Source organism: Saccostrea echinata, unplaced genomic scaffold, assembly GCF_033153115.1.
Source record: "Saccostrea echinata isolate AGI-Se365-2 ecotype Australia unplaced genomic scaffold, CSIRO_AGI_Sech_v1 ptg000027l, whole genome shotgun sequence".
NCBI classification, from domain to species: domain Eukaryota; kingdom Metazoa; phylum Mollusca; class Bivalvia; order Ostreida; family Ostreidae; genus Saccostrea; species Saccostrea echinata.
The window spans coordinates 10,470,424-10,494,159 of record NW_026889776.1 but is presented as its reverse complement, the minus strand read 5'-3'; the positions used below and the strand labels follow the sequence as shown (position 1 = coordinate 10,494,159).

Sequence of the window (23,736 nt, the reverse complement as noted above, 5' to 3'; positions counted from 1 at the left end):
ACGAACGACACGAACAATAATAATTGTTGACAATTTTTATTGGTCGTGTCGTTGGTCATTTCTAGTGCTTTGTATAAATTTCCATCCGTGACCTTGTATCTACACTTAGGATATACAGTGTTGTTGGTTTTTAGTGCTTTATATATATATATATATATATATATATATATATATATATATATATATATATATATATATATATATATATATATATATATATATATATATATATATATATCGAAAATCAATTTGTACGTTGCAATTGTCTGCTTTTTTTTTTTTTTACATTAATTGATGTATATGCTTTCAGTTCTCATCTTTTATTTTATTATTTTATTTAGTTTTATTATGCTGATTGTTGTTCGATTGTTCATATTCATTATATGGTATCATTTACACAACGACTGAGAACATATAACGCCACTGATTTCGTTGTTGCGTCTTCAATTAAAGTGAAATTGTCTGTTTTTTGCATATTTTGTGTTAAGAGTTAAGAAATTAATTATACTAAAAGAAATGATTATCCGAAGAGAAATATTAAGTTTAGTGCCTATGCTGATCTATAATGAATTACACTACTAACATGGTAGAGAGATATTTCCGAAATATTTATCATCTAACCCTCGAAAGACCGACCACACAAACATGCATGACACCGTTCAACTAATTAGATGAAACCTATAAATTCGTATGAAACCTATTTATCCTTGGGTACACAATCTATGATAATGGCGTTGTGCATGCCTATACACTTTTTTTTTTAATAAATTAAATACCTAAAGATGTCGTATAACGCAAAATACGAGGAGATGCGCTTCAGAGACAGTGAAAGGAATTAGGTCAAGACCACGATTTGCATGCAGCTGTTGAATGGAAATTGGAAACTTTCTCGATTTGTGTCGAAAGAAATTTGATCAATTCAAAGGAAACATCCATAAACATTTTTCAAAATTTTTCTTCAAATGATGCATCTGTTTAAAGACTTCTTACATGTATCTACAGGATAGATTTTGAGGACAGCTTTAATACGGTGTAATTTTTCTTTACGTGTATTTCACCATCCCATCAAGAATCTATGATAACTGTTACAATAAATTTCAATAATTTCTTATTTAAAAGTACTTTCCATTTAGGAATTATTGTATAGTCAAATTGAATTATATGTTTTAGAATTGATATGTCTAAGATTTGTCGTTTAACAATGAATATGACTACATTTGACATAACAAATATTCGTAGCTTACAAATTTATACTTAAATGAATTCATGAGTATCAGTCCTTATGGGAAGCAAATCATTTATTTAATTATTTACTTCTTTATGCAATCATAGTTATTTATTTTATGTATCTTGCTTTAATCAAACATATTTATTTTTACAGTAACGGAAGATATGGGAAACCAGAACCTATGCACTTTTTGTCTTGTTTTCTGTTTGATTTCTCTAACAGCACACATTCAAGGTGAAAAGAAATTTTTTATGCCCAACAAATGAATTCATCTCCTATTATTTTCAACTAATTTAATTTTGAGCATATCAATACATTAAATGTTTCAGATCTAGAATTTCATTTCTTTATCCTTCACACAGAAGGATCGATAAGGGAAATATTTATATAGTTTGCGTATTGATATTCAAAATGCCTTGAGATTCAGATTATCCCTTTAAAAAATACGCAGGTTTCTCTATGGGCCGTTTAACGTGGCTGCCTCGTGCCACAGTAAAAAATTCAGAGCCATACACAGTAAACTATTAAGGCCACAGTAAGTTCATCGTCGATCAGGAAGTTGAAAATCTCAAAAAAAAACCCACAGGCACTTCGCAGTACAGTTAAGGTGCCAAATGGAAATATCGGCGAATTTTTTAGATAGAAAATACATTCTTTACAAGGATGGGCGTTTCTTTTTAGGACTTTACTATTATCGGACAATTGCAATGTGGTTGAAAACTACATGTTGAGGACGATTAGATTTCTTATTTAGACTTGTCACGTGATGTGGCAGTCACGTGATTTTAGCAAATATACCTGAAGTATTGAGGTCATCTATAAATTCTAATATTGCAAGGGCATAACCAAGTTAAAAATCTAAGTTTAACATATAATTATTTTCAACACTCTTTGTTGTTTGTGAAAAGTGCTGCGAACCTATATAGATTCGACTATCTAATTGCTAAAATTACATTTGTTAGACCGTATATTGAATATCTTGCTGGTCAAGTACATTAAATATAGATATAATTAATTCATTTGCAAGATTTCAACAGGTTCGCAGCACTTTTCAAATATCTTCATACTTCCTGAGTTTATGTTTAAAAGCTTGTCATAATTCATTGAGGGTATTCCCCTGCAATATATCGATTTATTACAACCCTTCTATTACCCTTCAATGAATCTGCATACAAATATACGACAGTATCGCTTGTCTAGGGAATATACGGGAAGTATATGAATAAATTCATAAAATAGACATCGCATCCAAGTTAATGGCCTATTATATATCTACAATTTATATTTTATTTAATTACAAAATACATTTTTCATTGTATAAATATAACTTGATCCGCCTCTCACTGCATACAAACTGCGTCAAATTTTATGATATGACGTCACATTGACAAGTGCATTGCGATCAGAGAATTGTTGATATATTGCTGTGTGGGATTTAACCAACGACAAAAATGCATGCATTAGTTAGTATTGATGTAGTTTAAAGCTATTCAACAGTTTAAGATAGCAAATCATTTCATTTTGTGGTAATTTGAAGAACTTATATTTTTGTGTGATGTCATAGTAAGCATTTCCCGTATAAATTAGGCCCCGCCTCCTTACTGCAGCCTTAACTGTGCTGCGTTGGGGTATGCCCCCCCCCCTTTTTTTTTTTACATTGTTTTCCTTATTAAATCTTGGGTCGAGTCACCTTTTTCCTATTTTTATATTCTAATATGCACTACCTGGTATATGTTATCAATAATGTAACTCTTTTGTCTCTATATGCTGTTTTTAAATATACCGTTTTCGGTATATTTAAAAAATGTAAAAGGGGGGGTGTCTATACCCCAAGTGCCTGTGAATGAAACACTAAATCATGTACCGTTTTCAGTTTCTAATGCTAAATTAATCGTTAATTTACTCCTTAGGGCCCATAGTTTGCTTTGCACAATCATACCATTTGTGTATTACATATAATGTATATATTGACACAAAAGAGTTATGCTTTTTAATTTATTTAGTAATTTGATATCGAGTTCGGTTACGAAAGACTTGAATATTAGAACTTCGTGTAAATCTGGAAAAAAATTGAAATGATCGAAGACCATGCTACGTATAACATAATTGCAAGAAAATAAATGATATTTTAGCAAAGTTACAATCACGTGTACTTTGCATTTAAAAAGTAGATACATTATCTACAAATCTTCTATAATAATTTTCGAATTTGGAAAAGCAGTTCACGCATTTATTTACATATCCAGTATTAACTTTGGCAACAAAATATTTGCTGTAAAATGGGCATGCTGATTTACAATTTATCAATCATTTCTTAGGAACTGTTGCACAGGGATGTTCCTCAAGTGACGCTCTCACCTGCAGTACTAACTTCGCCAATGCTTATAGAGCTGCTGCAAACAATTATGAAAACATTTGCAGGTTAATCTTTTTTTTTTCGTTTGTTGATAAACATATCTGATTAAAATCTGCTTGGATATATATTTCCATTATCATATTATCGTTTAATATCTATAAGATTGATGAGAAATCGGCTTTTCTAATTGGTTGTGAAATTTCTTTGATGCATAAATAAAATTTTCGCAAATGAGCCGGGACTGGATTTCTTTTATGGGCATCATGGTCGATGTTACATATTTCTCCTTCCAAAGTACTTTGTGATCGAAAATTAATGATTTTACGCTATTTTCCTGAATTTTAAAATTGTCCGGTACGTTCTTGAGTTATTTTCTACTAGCTTTCGTTTCTTTTTTAACTATCCTCCTTTGCTGAACAAAGAAGATCATCTGCATGACAACAATGCAAATTTACGGCAAATAGAGGAAAACATCATTATACAGATGTTAAATGTTATGCTTTGAGAAAACTGACATGAACAATAGATCTGTGAAAAAATGTTTTATACTAACAAAGCGGGGGAATGCAGTTAATTCTCTGGAAAGGCATGTATGAGAAAAGTACACCGAAGAAGGACAGAATTCCTTTGGAATGTTATATAATCGTAAAGATTGATGCATTACAGTGGCTGCAACGTTATTGTTGACAACTTACACGAACGATTACGTTACACGAACGATTCCGCACGATAAAATCTGTTACACGAACGATCCTTCACGCACACGATTCTACACGTTACACGATCTTACACGATTCCAAACGGAAACGTACGATTCTTCACACAAAATAGTTCAAATTCTTTAGGAATGGATATTTTCAAAACAAAATAAGGCTTAATACTTATTTTAGATTTCAAATATTTATTTATAATATTTCATCGACTTTGAAAAAATAAAAAAAGAAATGGATACTCCTGGAACTAAATAATGTAAGACTTAGATTTTAGATTACAAATAATTATTTACGTAATTCTCCGACTTAAGAAAACCAGGGACCTATAGTATAGTTATTATATAGGTCCCTGAGAAAACTGATTTTTTTTTTGTTCTATCAGAAGATGTACATGTAGGTGGGCCGTGAGTTTTGATAATATGCAGAAAGGGATAAGTTTGAAAAAAATGGCATGAAAATGAGTTAAATTTATAAGTTATATCCAAGTTATTGTGAATCACTAAAATCAACAATTATTTTACAAATCATTTATTTGCAGAAATTATATAAATAATAATTAAAAGTAAGCTCCAGAGATAAACACTGATAAACGAAACCCCGACAATCATGTCATGTACATGTACATTCGCCGACTAAATATTTATGTAAGCATTGAGAATTGTTTATTTATTATTTGTAAAAATATCTATTTTTGATCTGTTGATTTTAAAAATATATTGACCATTATTAGCAGTCAACATATTTAACATCAGAGAAAAAATCCTTAAACATCTCTGTACGATTTATCAAAAAAAAAAAAAAAAAAAAAAAAAATCACACTATTTGAGGAGAAACAATATTGTACGACTTACTAATATTGCTTATTTCCAAGCGATAATTAGTTCGTTCTGCTTTCAATTATGTAAATCGCGCTTCATTTATTTTATTTGGATCGGAAAAAAAACAGACAAGCGAAATGCTTGTAAAACAAAAAAACATTCCGATAAAAACTTACAAAACGAAATTTACACGTTTCTTAACGATCACGCACAATTAAAACCGCAATCGATTGAGTCTGATACACGCACGATCTCGCACGTTACACGATTGGTTTGTCAACAATAACGTTGCAGCCACTGTACCAAAGAATAAACACAAAACAGGCAGTATTTCAACAATTGATTATAAACTACGGAACGACTTTACTTTACCGGTCCCCAGACAAACGCGCTAGAATATAATGTCGCCGTAAGCGACTTCAATATATGAGATCGCGTGAGCGATGGAAAAAATAAAAAAGTATGAAGTTTTAAGACTTTTTGACCCCAAAATCGAATTCTACGTTTAAAAGTTTAGTTTCAAACTCCGTTTTTAAACGAAGTTTTGAACCTTGTTCTCTGAAAGTAATAAATATTGTTTATTCAGTGAAAAGGAGACAAAAAAAAAAATGTCAACGAAGCGCGTGCGGCGCATTCTTAGTGCCGTTTCTTTCGTACTTAGCCATTTTTTTTTTCATGTAAACAAACCAAACAAACCAACGAGATGTCGTTGAAGCTGAATTAAGATCTTACCAAGAATACAGATGCAACTGGATTTCTTAATTAATCTAAAAGAACAAGACACTAACCCTAATCTCTCGGATGGTATGCGAGAACTAACCCAAATCTCCCAGGCGGATGCTAGACTAACCCATGTGCGAGGACTAACCCTAATCTCTTGGATGCCTAATCAGTCGAAAACTTGTGCAAGAACTAACCCTAATCTTTCAGGTGGGTGCAAGACTAACCCTAACCAGTCGAAAAATGTGCAAAACTAACCCTAATCAGTTGAGTGACGTAAATTTTACGTCACTCTAGATCTCGCTGATCTGGGGACCGGTAAAGTAAAGTCTACCCTAAACTACATTTAGATATCATCATGTCCATGTATAAAGGGATAAATACATAAGGGGTTACTACACATGTATTGGGATAACTACATAGACATGTAAAAAAGGGATAAATATAAGTTTTTGTTTGTTTGTTTATTGTTTAACGTCCCTCTCAAGAATTTTTCACTCATATGGAGACGCCACCACTTGCCGTGGAGAGCTACAAATTTTGACCTATATTCGGCACTCAGGACCATTGAGCAGTGAGGGATCTTTTTCGTGCCAGCACATACTGCGACACGGGACCTTGGTTTATACGGTCTCATCCGAAGGATCGGTCTCCACGTCCCACAGTGGGATTCGAACCCGCGACGTAAGGATCGACTCCTTACTCTGCGACTCTAGAGCACTGCGCCACGCGGGCGACGATAAATATAAGTAGCACTCTAATTTGATTCTTAGCTTGTATTCTGCTTTTATACTCTGTGATATTTCATTTTTTGTAGTTATTTTGAAGATACAGAAATCATATTGAACATAACAAAACTGTCACATTAAAATATTATTTCAATGTATTGTAATGATATACTGGGGAGCCTCATTTATCCGGACACTTTGATTCCCAGTCAAAATCGTCGGGATAAGTGAAGCGGCCGGATATCTGATTTACCTCATTTGAGTAATATGGCCTTTCATACCATTTGCAATAGTTAAGAATACTGCGTTATATAAAATATTTTTCATTGTTTGAATACTTTCAAATAAATAAGCACTACGGACTTTATAACACTTGATAAAATAAAAAGTGCTCTGGATGCAATGGCTTAATTTATTATTTCTGTAAGCCAATTTCTAATGACTGAACTTCCCCTATCCAGCTGTCTGGTGGAACAGATAGAGAAAAAGCACCCAAACAACGCAAGTGAGTTAAGGCTAGGTATAGGCATTTCTATGCAAATTAACTATTTAAAATGCCTAAAGACTATATCTATTATACAGAGAAAGTTAAAACTTACTGTCTAATACACACTTGGTACCCACGACATGAGATAGCCAGTACACATTATGACGTCATATTTTGACGTCATTGTTCTTTACTACACAAGATTATGATGGACATCTACAAAATTGCTTCGGCACAAGGGCATGCTCTATTTTATTTAACTGAAACAAGGTATATTTAAAAGCAAAATATTTCAAAGATTGCTGGTATTGCTGCACAAATATCAACAGCTCAGTTGTATAATTTTTATTTGTAAAGTTTTAAGTTGAATCAGGGTAAAAATGCACAGTCCGGTATACGATTCCTCAAATTCTGATCAAATGAGTAAATACCCAGGATTTGTGCAGCAGTTTTATTAATCTACGGAATATTCTTCTTAGCATTATACATTTTTTATGTAAAATTAAATAGGGTAATCCCTTGCGCCGAAGCTGTTTTGTTGTGTATTTTATTGCCTCCAGTAGGTAAGAACAATGACGTCATAATATGACGTCATAATGATTACTGGCTATATCATATCGTGGGTACTAAATATGCATAAGAAAATAAATGAAAACTTTCTCTGAATAATAATTATACCTCTTGTGCGTTTTTATTAGCTCATTTGCATAGAAACGCCTATACCTAGCCTTAGCTCACATGCGAAACTTTGGAGTTTATTTTTAATTTGAATGCTTATCCATGCTTAATGCCACATTATCTGCACATGTATACATACTTTAATTTTCCAAAGCATTTTAAAAATCCGGAGTCATGGATATAAATAGCAATACAAGAAACGATTACTAAAAACTATTGATATATATACAAGTATTCTCTTAACCAATACATGCCAGGTTCTTGTCAGAGAAGCGAGAGTCTCGTGCGTACCTAAAATTAACCTTGGAGAGTATCATTAATAACAAGTAACATGTAATCATCTTTTAAAACAAACAGCCAGGTCAGTGCTTTTACAACAATCACCCAGCTCAAGTAATTTGAGCAGAGTTGACGACCATTTCAGAAAAACCGTCCTGATAAATGAATCAAAATATAACATAAAAATGCATTTTGAAGTGAAAAAAGATCGTCCGCATCCCGAACGCAAAATTCCGGATAAACGAGACAAAATAGCGATAAAAAAGAAAATAGTCCGGAAGCTGAAGCGTCTGGATATCTGACTTCTATAGGTCCCCTGTATATCAGAAGCCGTTTGATACAAATGTGGATACACCGGATCTTTCTAATTAAAACAAACTGTACTTTTCAATAAAGCGTAACGTTTAATATGAAGTGATCACCCTTTCAATAGCTATAAAGACTTAAATACAACTAAGCTTGCTTGAAATGAAGGAAGATTATACCATATCACTAAAAAACTAGCTCACTAGCGAGGCAGTATAAATTAACTATATCCTGTCCGCTACGATTCCCTCAGCTCAGGGAATCTTCGTCCCTCTGTGTGTGCATGGGGCCTCTTCACGTATACTTATCAGAAAAGAGACACAAATTCCTAGACCTAGAGCTTCCTGAAGCAGGTCACTAATCTCAAAAACCACTACGCTGTGATCACTTTTGTAACCTGAAGCGGTCAACCAGGGCTATATGGACTCGCCGCATATTAACTTATCCAAAATGGAAGGAAACTCCAAAGCATCACCATAAAATGCGGCCACTAGCGAGAGGCATCTTATGTTTCTTATATACTGTCTGCTACACTAGATAAGGGAAATTTTGCAGCGTGTAGGAATGAACGTGATTCGTTTCCAAAAATAGATTTAAGAAAATGAATGTGTTACATGCGTTACATGTAATTTAAACTTGCAATTCTCATAATCAATTTGAAATTTTGTCAATCTTCCGAAAAAAGTATAAGAATTCGCCTTTGTAGAAAAAAGAGTATCAAATTTCATTTCATTCAATCCTAAGATATATACTGACATCGCAGAAACATATACCTTGCCATTCGTTCTCGGTTGAAATGCTTTTCTGTGAAGTCTATATATTTATGAACTGCCCTCACAAAGGAAATATTTGTAAAATGTCATTGAGTCCAAATTGTACTATTTCTACACACTGTATTGACTCTTTTTATATAAAAAAAAATATTTAACACGGCTGCAGAGTTACAAAAAATATTTCTTTCATTACTCTTTGTTAAACAGTGCAGCTCACCAGTTTCTTGACTGTGTAAACAAAGTGTTGACTGCCTGTAGCACGGACAGCCTGTCGCGTAATAGTGTAAACCAATACATGAACCAAGCAAGGCAAGAGCTCAACCAATACGGGTGCGGTACGTACCTTTGTATATTTCAGCTTGACAAAGGAACGTGCCCCTTTGTCAGAAAAGTTGAAACTTGTGTGAAAGCTTCATGGTAAAATTAGATTCATTTTGTGAAGATAAAATGTTACTATAAATATACACTATGTGAATATTTAATTGAATGACAATTTAAAATTCCATTAGGTTTTTTTTAATGCTCCAAAGTTACATATGTTTCAAAGGTTACCTTTGTTCCAAAGTTACATTAAATTTTCTTTCATTGCAGGTGCTGCAGGCCTCTTTTTCAATCTGTTGGTCATGGTATTAGGAGTCGCATTTTCATACACTTTCAAAAAGTTTAATGATTGAAAGGATCTTAAACCACGTTTACACACAATTTTGCATGCATAATCTAGACTTCATCAAAAGAATTTTATGTACTAGTATGACTGTGTAATCCTTATTTGTAGAAAGAATTAACTTACTTAAATGCTTGTGCAAAGTTCATGTAAAAATAGTTTTAAAAAAAGTTATTTTGTTTTTAATTGAAAAAAAATTATAAAATCTGCTTTGTTAGATTATAATTATACAAAGAATGTGTATAATACATGTAAGTTTTGTCATTGATGCTGTAATTTTTATAGTATATTTTCGCGACCATAACATTAGGCTTATTAAACTAACAAATATTTGGCTTCATTAACACAAATTCGGTGACAATATCAGTATAAAACTGTATTTAAGATAGAGTTTCATCTAGTTATTTGAACGGTGTCATGCATGCATGTGTGGTCGGTCATTCGAGGGGTAGATGATAAATATTTCGGAAATATCTCTCTACCATGTTAGTAGTGTAATTCATTATAGATCAGCATAGACACTAAAATGAATATTTCTCTTCGGATAATCATTTCTTTTAGTATGATTATTTTCTTAACCCTTAACACAAAATATGCAAAAAACAGACAATTGCAATTATAGCAAGAGGCCCATGGGCCACCTGAACACATTGGCTGGGAAAAGCAGAAATCAGTTCAGTATTGAAAAGTTTACTCAAATTTACACAACATCAGGATGCTACCATACTAATATTACTAACCATGACATTCCCTTAAGTATTCCTATGTAAAACTCTGATCGCTCACTGTAGTCCTACACTACCAAAAATGACGAGATGAAGAAAAAAAACTAAATCCAAATACATATAGTTAGGGGAAAGAAGTTATGAGCTACTAAGGCTTTTGTTGTCTGACATTGATAAATACATATACACGAGTAATAATGTGATAATAAAATTTGAATCAACATCCATCACATTTAGTTTTGAAAGGGGGGAAGGGTAGTCCGATGAAAAATGTGAATTTAGCTTTTTGAAAGACACTGAAATTTTGAAATAGGTTCTGCACAAATTTTACATAAAACACAAAAAGTAATGCATGTAATTACATTTACTCTTAAAAAATATATTAATTGTAATGGTATTTTAATGCCCAAAAGTAATGAAAATACCTGTAGTAATGGTAACACAATACTTTATAATGTAATTCACCCAATGCCTTATTAGTAACGAACTTTAGTCCCAGATAAATAATTTTAAGGCTAACTGCATTCTGTATTTCTTTAAACTCAGACACTCTCACCGAAAACACTCAAAGCGCAGAATTGTCAACAAACGTATGTAAAAATAAATGCTCGTAAATTGTAATATCTATATATAATCATAATGAGTATTCATTTTCAATTTCATGAATAATTTATATGAAAGGTGAAGATAACGAACAGTTGTCAACCTCATAAATCCACAACGCTGGAAGGTAAGGACACACACATACTTACACACATACTTACATCAGCCTATACAGAGGTTCAAGAAAACAATTATGACGTCAGGTTAAATCTCGATGAATAATATTAAGAAATAAAGTCCGCGTTATCGGGAATGTTGCAGGATAACCTTCGAGGTTGAGAAATGTTGCCTGAGATATAAAAGCCGAGGCCTTAGCCGAGGCTTTTATATTTCAGACAAGATTTCGAGACCGAGGAGGTTATCCTGCATCATTCACGACAACAAGGACTTTATTTCTATTCTACTAACAGCTCTAAAATACGGCTGATCGTTTCCTTTATAGAGAAATGAATTAGGTCACCATGTCGCAATTTCGCTGTTCCATTTAACACCAGAGTCAATTTGTTTACTTGTGTATCGATTGCATAAAATGCAGACGATTTCAGCTTTCGTTGAATTAAAAATATCCTTTAACTATTTATAAATTTGTTTGTAACATATATTGATTAATTTTTATGAATGTAAAATAACAAAAGCAGTTGTCTATTTCATTGCTTTATCTGTAAAATCACGGAGCATAAATGTTGTGGGGAGGTCCGTTGAACAGCCCAATTTGGCTATAAAAAGTATATTTATCAGCTGTTTCAGGCAATACACACTATTTAGACTGCGTAAGACGACATATCGATATGGTCTAAATAAGCATTAGATTCTACAGTGAAATATTTATTTCAACTGTACAGGTTTGACATGCGTTTCTGATCTGATAATTTTTGATGACGTTCGTGATTTATTGGAGAATAATGTCCGCGGCATTTCTTTGATCTCGGCAATAGCTGTGGTAGAATTAATATTAATGTTGTTTTTCATACACACTAAAATACTTTGTTCCTCATAAAATCGATGTGCAAGTTATCTATCCGCATGTACATGTAGCATGAAAGTCGACTTGATGTTGCTGCACGGACTGAATTGACGCGCATTTTCTCTGTGTTTGAGGCGTAAATCAAGTTAATATTATACATTTATTGCATGATCATGAGGGAAATATGAAGATTTATTAAGCCAAGAAAAATCATATTAATATGGTATTTCTTGGCTGAATAAATCTTCATGTTTCCCTCACGATCATGCAATGAATTGTTAATTATACTGAAACAATCAAAAACTTTAAAAATAACCATAAACTTTCAAATTCGGCACCCTCTTAAATTTTAACGTAGTGTTACTGAAACAATCTACAGATGTTCATCAGCAATTTTGTGACGTGAACCAGGCCATGTGACGTCTTAACTACTCTCGGGAGTTTTCGTTCAACGAACGATAACTATTGCGGGAAAATGCACCAGGTCTCCGAAGAGGTTGAATATGATGAAAAGCATGAAAACGACAGGGAAATATGAAGTTTTATAGCCCTGTCTCGTGATAATCTAGAACCAATCAGATAACGCGTTGTATAGAATAATTATAATGAGGTATAATAATATCGTATCTTATAAATTAGAAAATGAAAATGTATCAAGCGTGATCTGTCCAAAATGGAGCCATATTCTATTTAATCAATATTTTATAGTCCGATTAAATTGAAAATGTTTAGACCTTTTATAAAGCCGTAACGTATTAGAATGACAGACACAGCCCCTCGAAAATTAAAAAAAAAACCAAAAAAACCAAAACAAAACAAAAACATATCCGCTTTGAGTTTTAAACACGTGGAGCTATTAATTTTATCCCTACTATTTTGAAAAGTGCTGGGAGTGGTTGTGTGTGCTGTTGCTTTATCCCCTAATTAACATTATTTCAATGCGTATTACGTTAAAGTGGACATTTTCGATTGAGTGAACTTCTACGGCTATTAGCGACTATGGATAAAGGAAGAGTGAAAACCTTGAAGTGCAAAATAAAATAACTAAATTAATGATATTGTTATAATCTAATCAACCAGATCTGTCACTGGATGCACTTACATACAGCATTTTTTATGGTTCACAACAAAAAGTATTCCATTTGAGCTTTGTGCCAAGTATCAAACGCTAAAACCGTATGACAATGTTCATATTAGTAACTGATATGATTGAGGCGCAGTATTTCTGAATAATCCGTAGTTGCTATTTTATGAATATTCACCAAACCGAAAATGTCCACAGACTGTACGGAAATCTATGGAAAGACGGCTAAATGAACATTTTCGGAATCTCAGACACCTGAAATCGTACTACGGACAGCGGACTTGCAAAAAAAAAACTAACTTTCGGGGGCGTATTTTCAAACTTACATAGCATGTTTACTGTACTGAGAATTTTTTCTCGTTATCTCTTACATCTGCTATAAATGGGTGAAGATAACAATAAAAGACTTCAAAATGATCAATATTGATAAAAAATTTGAAAAATCGATTTTGGGGCATTTTATTTGAACAAATCACTACATGAATTGACAATAATTAATATGTATCTATATTTGATATTTCAGTTGTGGATCCAAAAGCGGGGAGTTGGGGTGGGGGTACGGGGGTTGCAACCCAACCCCATTTGATTTTGGTAATAATAAATAAATATATAATTAGTTATGCATTATTAAAAAGTTAGAAGAGGTGAAAGAAAGAGAGAGTTGTGTATACATTTACATATAAAAGGTATTTTAACAGTTATCCGAACTTGTTCAGTATTATAATGTCGTTCAAAAATTTTGATTTCTCTCGATAAATATGGAAAAGATTATTTTTTTCAACACTTTATAGATAAAGGCTCGGTTAAAATGATATAGAAATCACCAATTTCTATTTCCTCATGATAAATCTGATATATCAACAACAACAAAAAATGACAAAAAGTTTTCATATAGGGTATGTTATATCTTTGGCTTCCTCAACAACGCATTAAAATTTGCAAAATGCGATTTAAAAATACAAAATATTAATGTACTCATATATTGCTTACGCTGATTCTGCTGGAAGATTTTAATTAGTTCAAAATGAAAAAGATTATTAAAGATCCCCTCTTTATCTTTCAAAGATGATATAAAATATTTGAGACATATAATACATGTACGTGCGAAAGACTGATAATTAAGCCATTTCTTTGTTGAACATGAACTCGTTTACATACATATAAACTTAATAGTGTTCATGTAAATCCCTCAATTTTTATTATGGCCATGATCTGAATACAAATTCTTTATTACAATACACCGATACAATCTTAAAATTTAATAAATGCGTTTTGAATTAAAAAAAAAAGCCTGTATGTCATTTAACTTTCCAGAATCAAAAAGCTTCCTGGACCCCCACCCTGTATCCACTAGAAGCCTCAGATCTGCCTATACGGTAATTTGGATCACACTGTGTGTTTTAGAGGGAACTTGATTTTGAATTTGAGATGTAAAATTGTGTGTCAGTTCAAAGCCTTATGCTTAAGTCTGTTAATGTAATTTTCTTCTCCGCGCCTGATATTTCAATTATGAAAATAGTTGTAGGTGGTATGTTGTACAATGTTTAAGTACTGGTAATGTTGTTGCATATTCTCAGTTTCCCGACAAGGTATTTTTATCTTTAAACAAAGGTTGTATGTCTGCAAACAATTTATGAAACAATATCACACAATTTTTCTGGAGTGACGCCATAAACAGCGCGCGGACAATTTTTTTTTTTACTTACAGATCGTACTCTCAGGAACATACATGTATGTACATAAAGATACAATTTTATAAAATTTTGTTAGCATTTTAAGATCCCTGTTTTCTATTTGTCGTTGGAACTTTGGTGTTATTGATTTATAAAATGAAACAAGCTAAAATCGTCAAAAATCATAGAGGGGAACAAAATGCAAATTTGATTTGTAACTCACCAAGGTACACTCACAATCAAAAAAATCGGCTCCTTTTCTGCAAGCGTTTAGAAAAAAGTGCGAAAAATCAAATGAGACAAAGTGAGAGACAGACAGAGGGACAGACAGACGGACGGACAGACAGAGAAATTGACATATGGACAGATGAGGAGGGAACCTATTAAGTGTTCCCTCCGGTTCACCAGGTGACCCGTAGGGAATTAATAAAGAATATGCATGGTAATGAATTCATTTCATATTTGCATGAAATACTACATATTTTGCGATTAAATGCACAACTGATAACAATTTAGTAAGTGTACAGCTTGTCATCTTGAATTGTGGACAGTCGACAGATTTAAACTTCAAATTGATATAGACTTTCAAGGCAGAAAAGGTGGAAGTCATATTATTGTTCGAAAGACATTAAATTTTGTCGTAGCACATCTGAACACTCAAAGATGTAGAATCTGATAATTGAATTGTTCTTTGTGGAAAGAGTACAAGGATAAGATAAACGAATTATTTCACACACGTAAGTTGACATAAGTGAAGTGGCTAAACGTTTATAAACGAAAAAAGGAATTTTAAACCTGACCCATGAATCAAGGAGAAAAGATTTCAAACATTGAACACAGAAAATCATCTTTTTATTGTTTCCATTGCTCAAGCATATTTGCCATTAAATAAGGATGCTAAAACTTAAATGACAAAATATATGTTATTCATCAGCTACACACAAGTAAACCAGACGGAAAAAATTCACATTTGAATCCAAATTCTTGGAATAATGAAGTTAGAAAACTGATGTCCATCTAAGGGTACATCAAGTGTTGACTGAGCTAATAATCAATTGATACTTATCAATATTCATCCTTAAATAAAACCAAAAGATGTTCAGCAAAGTAGGTATTATTTCGTTTCTTTTAATGCGATCACATGTACCACATTTCAATTACCACCATTTTATGATTTACAAATTACTGCTCCTAGTTTTGGGATTTGTAGTTAGACTCGAGAAAAGATTTTTTCACAGTAAACAGGTGACAGGTGAACTTCGGTATTTCGAACACGGATATCTCGAATACCATGGATATGTCGAAGTCATTTTGAAGTACCAACTGCTTATTCCTTAAGTATCTTACCCTGGATATCTCGAATCCTTGATTATCTCAAAGTATTTTCTCGTCCCATATATTTATTCAGGTATTTTAAAACTGGCTCAGTTTAGTCTCAATGATAAGAAGAATTAAATGTTTTGTAGTTGATTATGAAATTGAAAACATTAAACATGGATTTCAACAACCTATTTCGAGAATCTTTGGCTACATTGAGTGTGTTTTAGTCCCTGTCACGAAGGTCTATTATTCTCTCTATCTTATGACTGGTCAAACTATTTTTTTTAGAACACTCTTCTTGAAGGGAAGGAGAATCGAGAGTTTTGTCGCACTTCTAATATTCACTCGCACTGTGACAGAAAATTACTTTGATATCCTTTCCCACTATAACAAAATATCCCTTATATTCAATAAATAAATTACAGTATTTCACTGTTGAAACTGTATTAAATGTATGATTTACGTTTTCATAATATACACGCTCGGCTGTATTGCTATATCAGTCCTTCTGTCCGTCGAACTCTTTTCATAATCACAGCAAGCCTCTTTGCTTCAATTTTTGTTGTAAAAACAATTCTTTTTGTATATGTGCATATCATTTAATTTGCCAAATGGTTTTTAAATTCTATTTCAGCCCCTGGGGTCAATAAACATCTGTAAAACAAAGCTAGGATTGTTTACTTGTATAGTGAAGTGATTTTACTGACAAGTTATGATGTTTTTCTACGCTTTGGGAAAAAAATCCTCCACAAACATAATGTACGGCAGGGTTTTGTTACCTGAATTCTAAATTGTGTATGTTATGTATGCCGTCCCTATGAAAAAGGGTATTTCCCTACAAATTTTCCAGATCAAGAATGAAATGTAATAAAAGAAAACAAGGCTTTAGAAATATTACAAAAGAGATAACGCTGGCTGCACATTATTTAAGGGGACGATAAAGAGAATATCCTCAAAAATAGTAATAAATATTTTCACAGACACTTTTGTTGTTAACATCACTGAGGTATGATTTCGTTTATTACTATATTTTGTAACAATTTGATTTATAAATTATGAGCCTAATGTTATTGAGATGGAATTATGCCAAAGGATAAAGCTTTCATGGTAAAAAAAAATTATGCATGATGCACTGTGTATATTCAGTGGTCAAGTGTCTCATTCATAGAAATCAAACAGGAATACATATTAGAAAATGATGGCAGTGTCTAGTTGGTTAATGGGGCAATTGGAAGGGTGATCTATTGCATACAAACATACATTTTTTTTTCTATACTTAGCTCAACGATTCAAATCATGCATTAATAAGCCTAAAAATATTATCAATATTATAAAAAGAAACAAATAAGCCATTTTCTGTATCTAAAATTAAGGATTATACCAATACAAAAGAAAGCAATTTTAAGAATGTATGCCTTAGAACTTATTATGAAATATATGGAGATAACGAACAGTATTAAAGCTCAAAAGTCCATTAAACAATACAAAATAGGAGCAGAGCAAACACGGACCTCTAAACATCAGAGGGGGGATCAGGTGCCATGGAGGAGTGAGCATCCCCTGCCGACCGGCCACACCCGCCGTGTGCTCCTTGTCATGATCGGGAAATAACGGAAAATCCGTCGACAATTCAGTGTGTAAATAATGGCCTAACAATCAGTATGAAAAACGTCAGTCAGCATTTGACTCAATGATAAATTGTATTTGCTGACAAGGTCATTGTATCGACCATAGAACTTACGAAATGATGACTTTAAACGAGACAGCTGATATTCTTGTTTCATCAACTTGTTTGTCAATAATTTACCTCGTTTTAGAAATTGTTCATACGTAGAGCATGCTCTTGCGTATCGAATCAACTGAGAGATATATACCCCGTATGCAGGTGATGAAGGTATATTGCTGCATAAGTAAGAGAAGTTGACGATAGAAAAGTTAAAGTCATCACGTTTATCATAAAGTAATTATATGATACTCTGTATTAAAATCATGTATAGGTCTAAAACTGTTACAAAAGCAGGTACTTGCTCTACTTAAGTTTACTAAATGCATGCGTAGATCTAGAGGGAGGGGGCCCCCTTAAGATTTTCAAAGTTATCAAATTTGTATAGAAAAAGAAACGAAAAATGACCTTGAACTCATTAAGAAAACAAGGATCCCTGGTAAAATATATTTTTTTGTATTAAAAGCAAGTTTTTTCCCAAGAATATTTTCAATTATGTCATCAACTACATTGAAATATAATACACTGAACGAGTAAGATAGAACAGAAAGATTTCCTGAATATTTATTATCTACTCCTTGAATGGTTAGACATGGTGCCGATCTGACTAACAGGTTTAACTTGCCTTTCGACTATACTTCTATGACGTAAAATACTTGTTTCCAATTTCGATGGTAACCAAATCTATTCCTGTTGACCATGCCCAACCATTGTTTGATTCAATAGCTAGGGATATTATGTAACGCAAAGGCAAGATAGTAAAGCTTCAGAGAGAAAATAAAATAAACCAGGTAGAATAAGCACACGAATAATTGGTAAAGGCATGCAGGGTTTTATAGAAGAAACTATCTTTGTGTCTTTTTAAGTCCCATTAGAGAATTTTTTTACTCATATAGAGACGACACCATATACCGGTTAATGGCTTCAAATTTATACCTTTACTCGGCAATCAGGGCCATTAAGTAGTGAGAGATCTTGATCGTGCCAACGCCTACCGTGACACGGGACCTCGGCCTTTAAAGTCGCATACCTCGGGTCAATTACTTTGAAATGTAATGCATTAAATTACAATTACTTTGGATTTTTTACCATTACAATTACCATTACCATTACTCTCATTCAGAAAAGTAATTAATTAAAGTACAATAACTTTGTTAAAGTAATAAATCACATTATACCTTACATTTATAAGAGAAAAACACAAATTTTATGACTAAACAATTTATCTATAAATTAACTTTCTCATACTTTATGCTGGGTCAATATTTTATCACTTAGGTCTATAAGTCAGAGTGGTATTTGGTATTTTTGATTCATTTATCATGTTCATGTAGTTTACCAATTTTCAATTGACAAAGAAAGTGGATCGGAACACTTTTAATGTTGTAGTTTTTTTTTTCAGTCTCTGATGTTAGTTCCCTTGGTTTTGTTTTGTTTTTAAATAGATGTTAACATTTCATACTAGTCTATATGTTTTATGTTAAGTGATACTTAATTAACTGATAATGCTTTAAATGTAAAACGATTATGTATGAATAATTTAACGAATTAGCACTTGTAATTAGCTGGTCAGGCATAATCAATCAAGATATGAATTTATCACAATCAAAGGTGATAATTACCAGTACCTGTATAAAGGGATTGAAGTTAGAAGTGACTCTCTGAAGTGACAGTAAACAAAGGCTTTGAAATGAATGCCTGTCCTTAATCACTTTACTACCTTTTAAAACTATTTTAATATTGTTATTAACGTCATTATAATAATCCTTATATCAACTGATATTCCTTAGCAATAATAACTATTGTTTTTGTTCATCTATGTACATGTATATTATTGTTAAATTGCAAATCTCTGTAAATGTTGTATGGCTGTTAAGATTTTATGTATGGGAGAGGACTATCTAAGTCTTTAGAACTTGTGTCCAAACCCTTTGACATATTGTCAATCAGATATGTTCAAAACAGAAGTGACTCTGAAGCTTCCAAAAGTGAATGATGGACAATATCAAAATTTGGCCTTAGTTTCTCTTTGTGTTTTCAAGTAGATCATACTGATCTTAACCGTTCACGGTAGCTCAGTCGGTAGAGCGCTCGCTTCGTGATTGGGAGGTCGTGATTTCGAATCTCGGCCGCGACTGACCCAAGTCAATAAAAAATGGGTAGGAACTGTTCCTTCGCCATGCGCTCGGCACTTTGAAGTGAAAGTTGCGGGTCCTTCGGATGAGACTTTAAAAGCCGAGGCCCCGTGTCACGGCAGGCGTTCACACGATAAAAATCCCTCACTGCTCAATGGCCCTGAGTGCCGAGTAAAGGTCAAAATTTGAAGCCCTTCACCGGTATATGGTGACGTCTCTATATGAGTGAAAAATTCTCGAATGGACGTAAAACAACAAACAATCAATCAATCATACTGATCTTGTATCTTTTCACATTTCACCGGAATGGACTTTGTGAAAAGAAAAAGAAAATCAAGATATAAATATAGTTTGTATCTTAATTGGTAGTCACAGTATAGTACATGTATTAATGTCACTTGTTTTATGGATGTCTGAAAAAACCCAATGATTTCTTTTAATATTTCTTTTCTAACTCTCGTCAATTGATGTTATAACTCTCTTGTCTAGTTTTTAGCTAAAACAATTATTTAGTGTGCCTATCAATAACCTTGAATAAACATTTTTTTAGAAAAAATGGTAAGGTATCACATTTTAATTTTAAGACTTTAACAGTAATAAATTTAAAAGATAACCTCTCAGTGACCTTGATTAATTTCTGATTCAATAATAAAAAAAACATTTTTTTAAAAAATGTAATTAAAATGTAATTGAAAAGTAAAGGTCATTACTAACTTTTTTTTAAAGTAATGCATTACATTTACTTGTGATTGAAAGATGATTCCATTACACATAACATCCCATTACTTTGTAAATGTAATGATTACAATGCATTACCATTACACATTACAATTACCTGTCCGAATGACCCGCATTTTTCACTTCATAGTGCCGAGCACTTGGCGACGGAAAGTTGCTACCTATTTTTTTTTTTTAGCGAAACAGGTCTGTCGCGGACAGAACGTATATATGCATATATAAGTCCTCTCTAGATATCGGTCCTCTCTATTGATTCAAGGAGGAATTAACAGAATAAAAAGTGATGTCTTACATTGAATTCAGTTTTAAATATTCGAAATGTATAATCGTTTTCGGGATTTTCCCTATGTGATAGATAAAGGGCGATGGTGTTTAAGGTTAAGTATTCTAGGCAACAAGATCTAAATTAAACTTAAAACTTTAAATACAGAAACTGAGGAAATTTTTAAACCTACTCCAAAAAACTATTCTTAAAAAATGCAGGGCTTACAAGACTGTATGTGTTGATTACATAATTACATGAACATAGACTTTACGTTTAATTCATATATGTCACTTGTAAATCTCTTGTTAAATGACATGAAATATATCGTTTCCTTTTATTTAATAATAATTATTTATACAGAAGACGAAGACATGGCAAAGCAGAATCTTTCTACCATGGGTCTTTTTTTGAGTCTGGTTTCATTGAGTGTTTACATTCAAGGTAAAACACAGACTTGAAGCTTTATGATATAGAATTCATCTCCTATAATAAAAAAAAAATAAATAAATAAATAGATAGATAAATAAAAAAAAAATAATAAGATGAAATTTTTATATTAAAAGTTGTGGAAATAAATATTTTCCACAATAAAAGAAAAAAAAAATGGATGTGTTAATGCAGTTTTTAATTATTTATTATTTAGGATCTGCTGCAGGATGTACCTCAGGTGAAATTCTGACCTGCAGCCTTCAGTATCACAGTGCTTACAGAGCTGCTGCATTTAATCATAGAAAAGTGTGCAGGTAAACCCCATCTTAAACCTATATTGTTAGTTTTATTTGACTAAAATTTGCTAAGACAATTTTACTTTTGCCGATATGATAAATTGATAAATGCTATAAACTCAGATCCTCTGTCTTAATTTTTTCCTAAAATATAGCAGAAAAATATAGCATTAATTTTATTTAAATTGTCTTTACTAAACACTCCTATGAGGAAAACGTTCATTAGCATCTGAAAGGCAAAAAAGTACAAAAAATAAATATCAAAAATTACTGTTCTTGTATTTAATATAATATTTAAACTTTTTTTTGCATTTCTAAATTGAAATTGAAAAAAACAGCATAAAACACCTGCCATGAAGATGGAGTGACGAACTTCATCAAATGATGATAAACTACATTTATAGAGGGATAACTACATGTACACATAAACTATGACTTACATTTATCTAGGGATTGCATAATGTATATAGAAGATATTCAATGTTTTGTAGTTGAATATGGAATTTATTTTACGAGTGGGACAGGATTTTTTGGTATTTTCACGAGTATTGGTACATGATCAAATCTACAATTAAGCCTTTCAGGCTTTGTGGGATTTGATCACTCGGCCAACCCCTATTTGCATCTCGATAAAAGTTTAAAAATGATACCTTATTTCTTTAGTTTGGAGATACTTAGGCAGCTTTAGTCTCTGTATGTCGAGATGGTTTATTTACTCTATCTATCCTACTACAGACCAGGGAGTATTTTTACAACACTTTTTGTGAAGGGAAGGAAAATCAAGAGTTTTACCGCATATCTGATTTTCTTTCATACTGTGGCAAAATATCACTTTTATTCGATAAATGAATTACAGTTTTTCATTGTTGAAAATGTAATAAATAGGTAAATTACCTGTTTTTGTTTCTTTCATCATCTGTGTTTTGTATTAATACTTTGTCCTTTTCTGAAACAAAACCAACTCAAAACTGGCTCCGTCTAAAACTGATAAACCCACATAAAACATTTCAAAGAAAAATTCAAAGAAATTTTTCTTTTAGATAATTTTGTGTAATAGGAATAAATAATTTCTTAAGAAAACAATGAGAAATGAATCATGATAGATTGCATGGGTAGTATTAATCTTGTTTTGATACTCTTCGTTGAGCAGTGCAGCATACCAACTTCTTGACTGTATGGACAATGTGTTATCTGCATGTGGTTCTGATCTCCTCTCTAGAACGGTCGCTAACCAAGCAAAACAATACAACAACCAAGCCAGGCAAGCCCTGGCCCAATACGGATGTGGTAATTGTCATAAATTATTTCAGCTTGATAAATAAATGTGAAAATAAAATCTTTAATCTTGACTTTGGATCATGTACGGTGTGTACTTATTAAAAACAACAGCAAGTTATGTTTTTAAATTAACCTCACTAATAGTATTAAATGTTATCATATTCAGAAAAGTAGACATTTAATACTCACATCTTTGTTTTATTGTACATGTGTGTAAAGTGATTGAAAAATATATCTTAGTACTTAATATTCCCAAATGATGCTAAAACTGTCTGTTAAATAACTGATCAATGGAAAACTGTCTTTCATTGCAGGAAATAGTGCAGACAGTCTCCCATTCAATCTGGCGATCATGGCTTTTGGACTCGGATTTTACATACTTTTTTCAAACCTCGTTAATTAAAGTAATCAGAGCAGCGCATTACTCAAATGACTGTAACCATATTTGTACACAAAAACACAAAATTTGATAACTGATAACTACGAAATAATTGAAAAAAAGAAAAAGAATACAAATCATATTGTTTTCAATTCCAAATATATATATAAGAAAATCATGTATAAAAATGGGAGTTTTCTCCATCTCAGACAAAAAAAATGTATCAATATTTCCTACAGTCTCTAAGTGAACGGTTTTTCATATCTTCTTGACCTCTTCTTTAAAATGATAGTAAATTGAATATAGGTATCGGGGTTCCCTTTTAAATGATTTCAAACTGAATTCCATGAAAATGTGTTATTTTCTACTTAATT

At 32.3% G+C, this 23,736-nt stretch overlaps 2 protein-coding genes across 2 annotated transcripts; both read left to right on the top strand.

The window, feature by feature from the left end:
• The first annotated feature begins 782 nt into the window (after nt 1-782).
• Nucleotides 783-9,886, top strand: LOC133193192 (uncharacterized). The gene is made up of 5 exons (XM_061329161.1): nt 783-825; nt 1,382-1,462; nt 3,547-3,649; nt 9,294-9,421; nt 9,678-9,886. Exons 1-5 carry the CDS (start codon nt 783-785, stop codon nt 9,758-9,760), a joined length of 438 nt encoding a protein of 145 aa, XP_061185145.1. The 3' UTR covers nt 9,761-9,886.
• Nucleotides 9,887-21,352: 11,466 nt separating this feature from the next.
• On the top strand, nt 21,353-23,466 carry LOC133193369 (uncharacterized). The gene is made up of 4 exons (XM_061329304.1): nt 21,353-21,421; nt 21,624-21,723; nt 22,856-22,992; nt 23,298-23,466. Exons 1-4 carry the CDS (start codon nt 21,376-21,378, stop codon nt 23,384-23,386), a joined length of 372 nt encoding a protein of 123 aa, XP_061185288.1. The 5' UTR covers nt 21,353-21,375; the 3' UTR covers nt 23,387-23,466.
• The last annotated feature ends 270 nt before the right edge of the window (nt 23,467-23,736 follow it).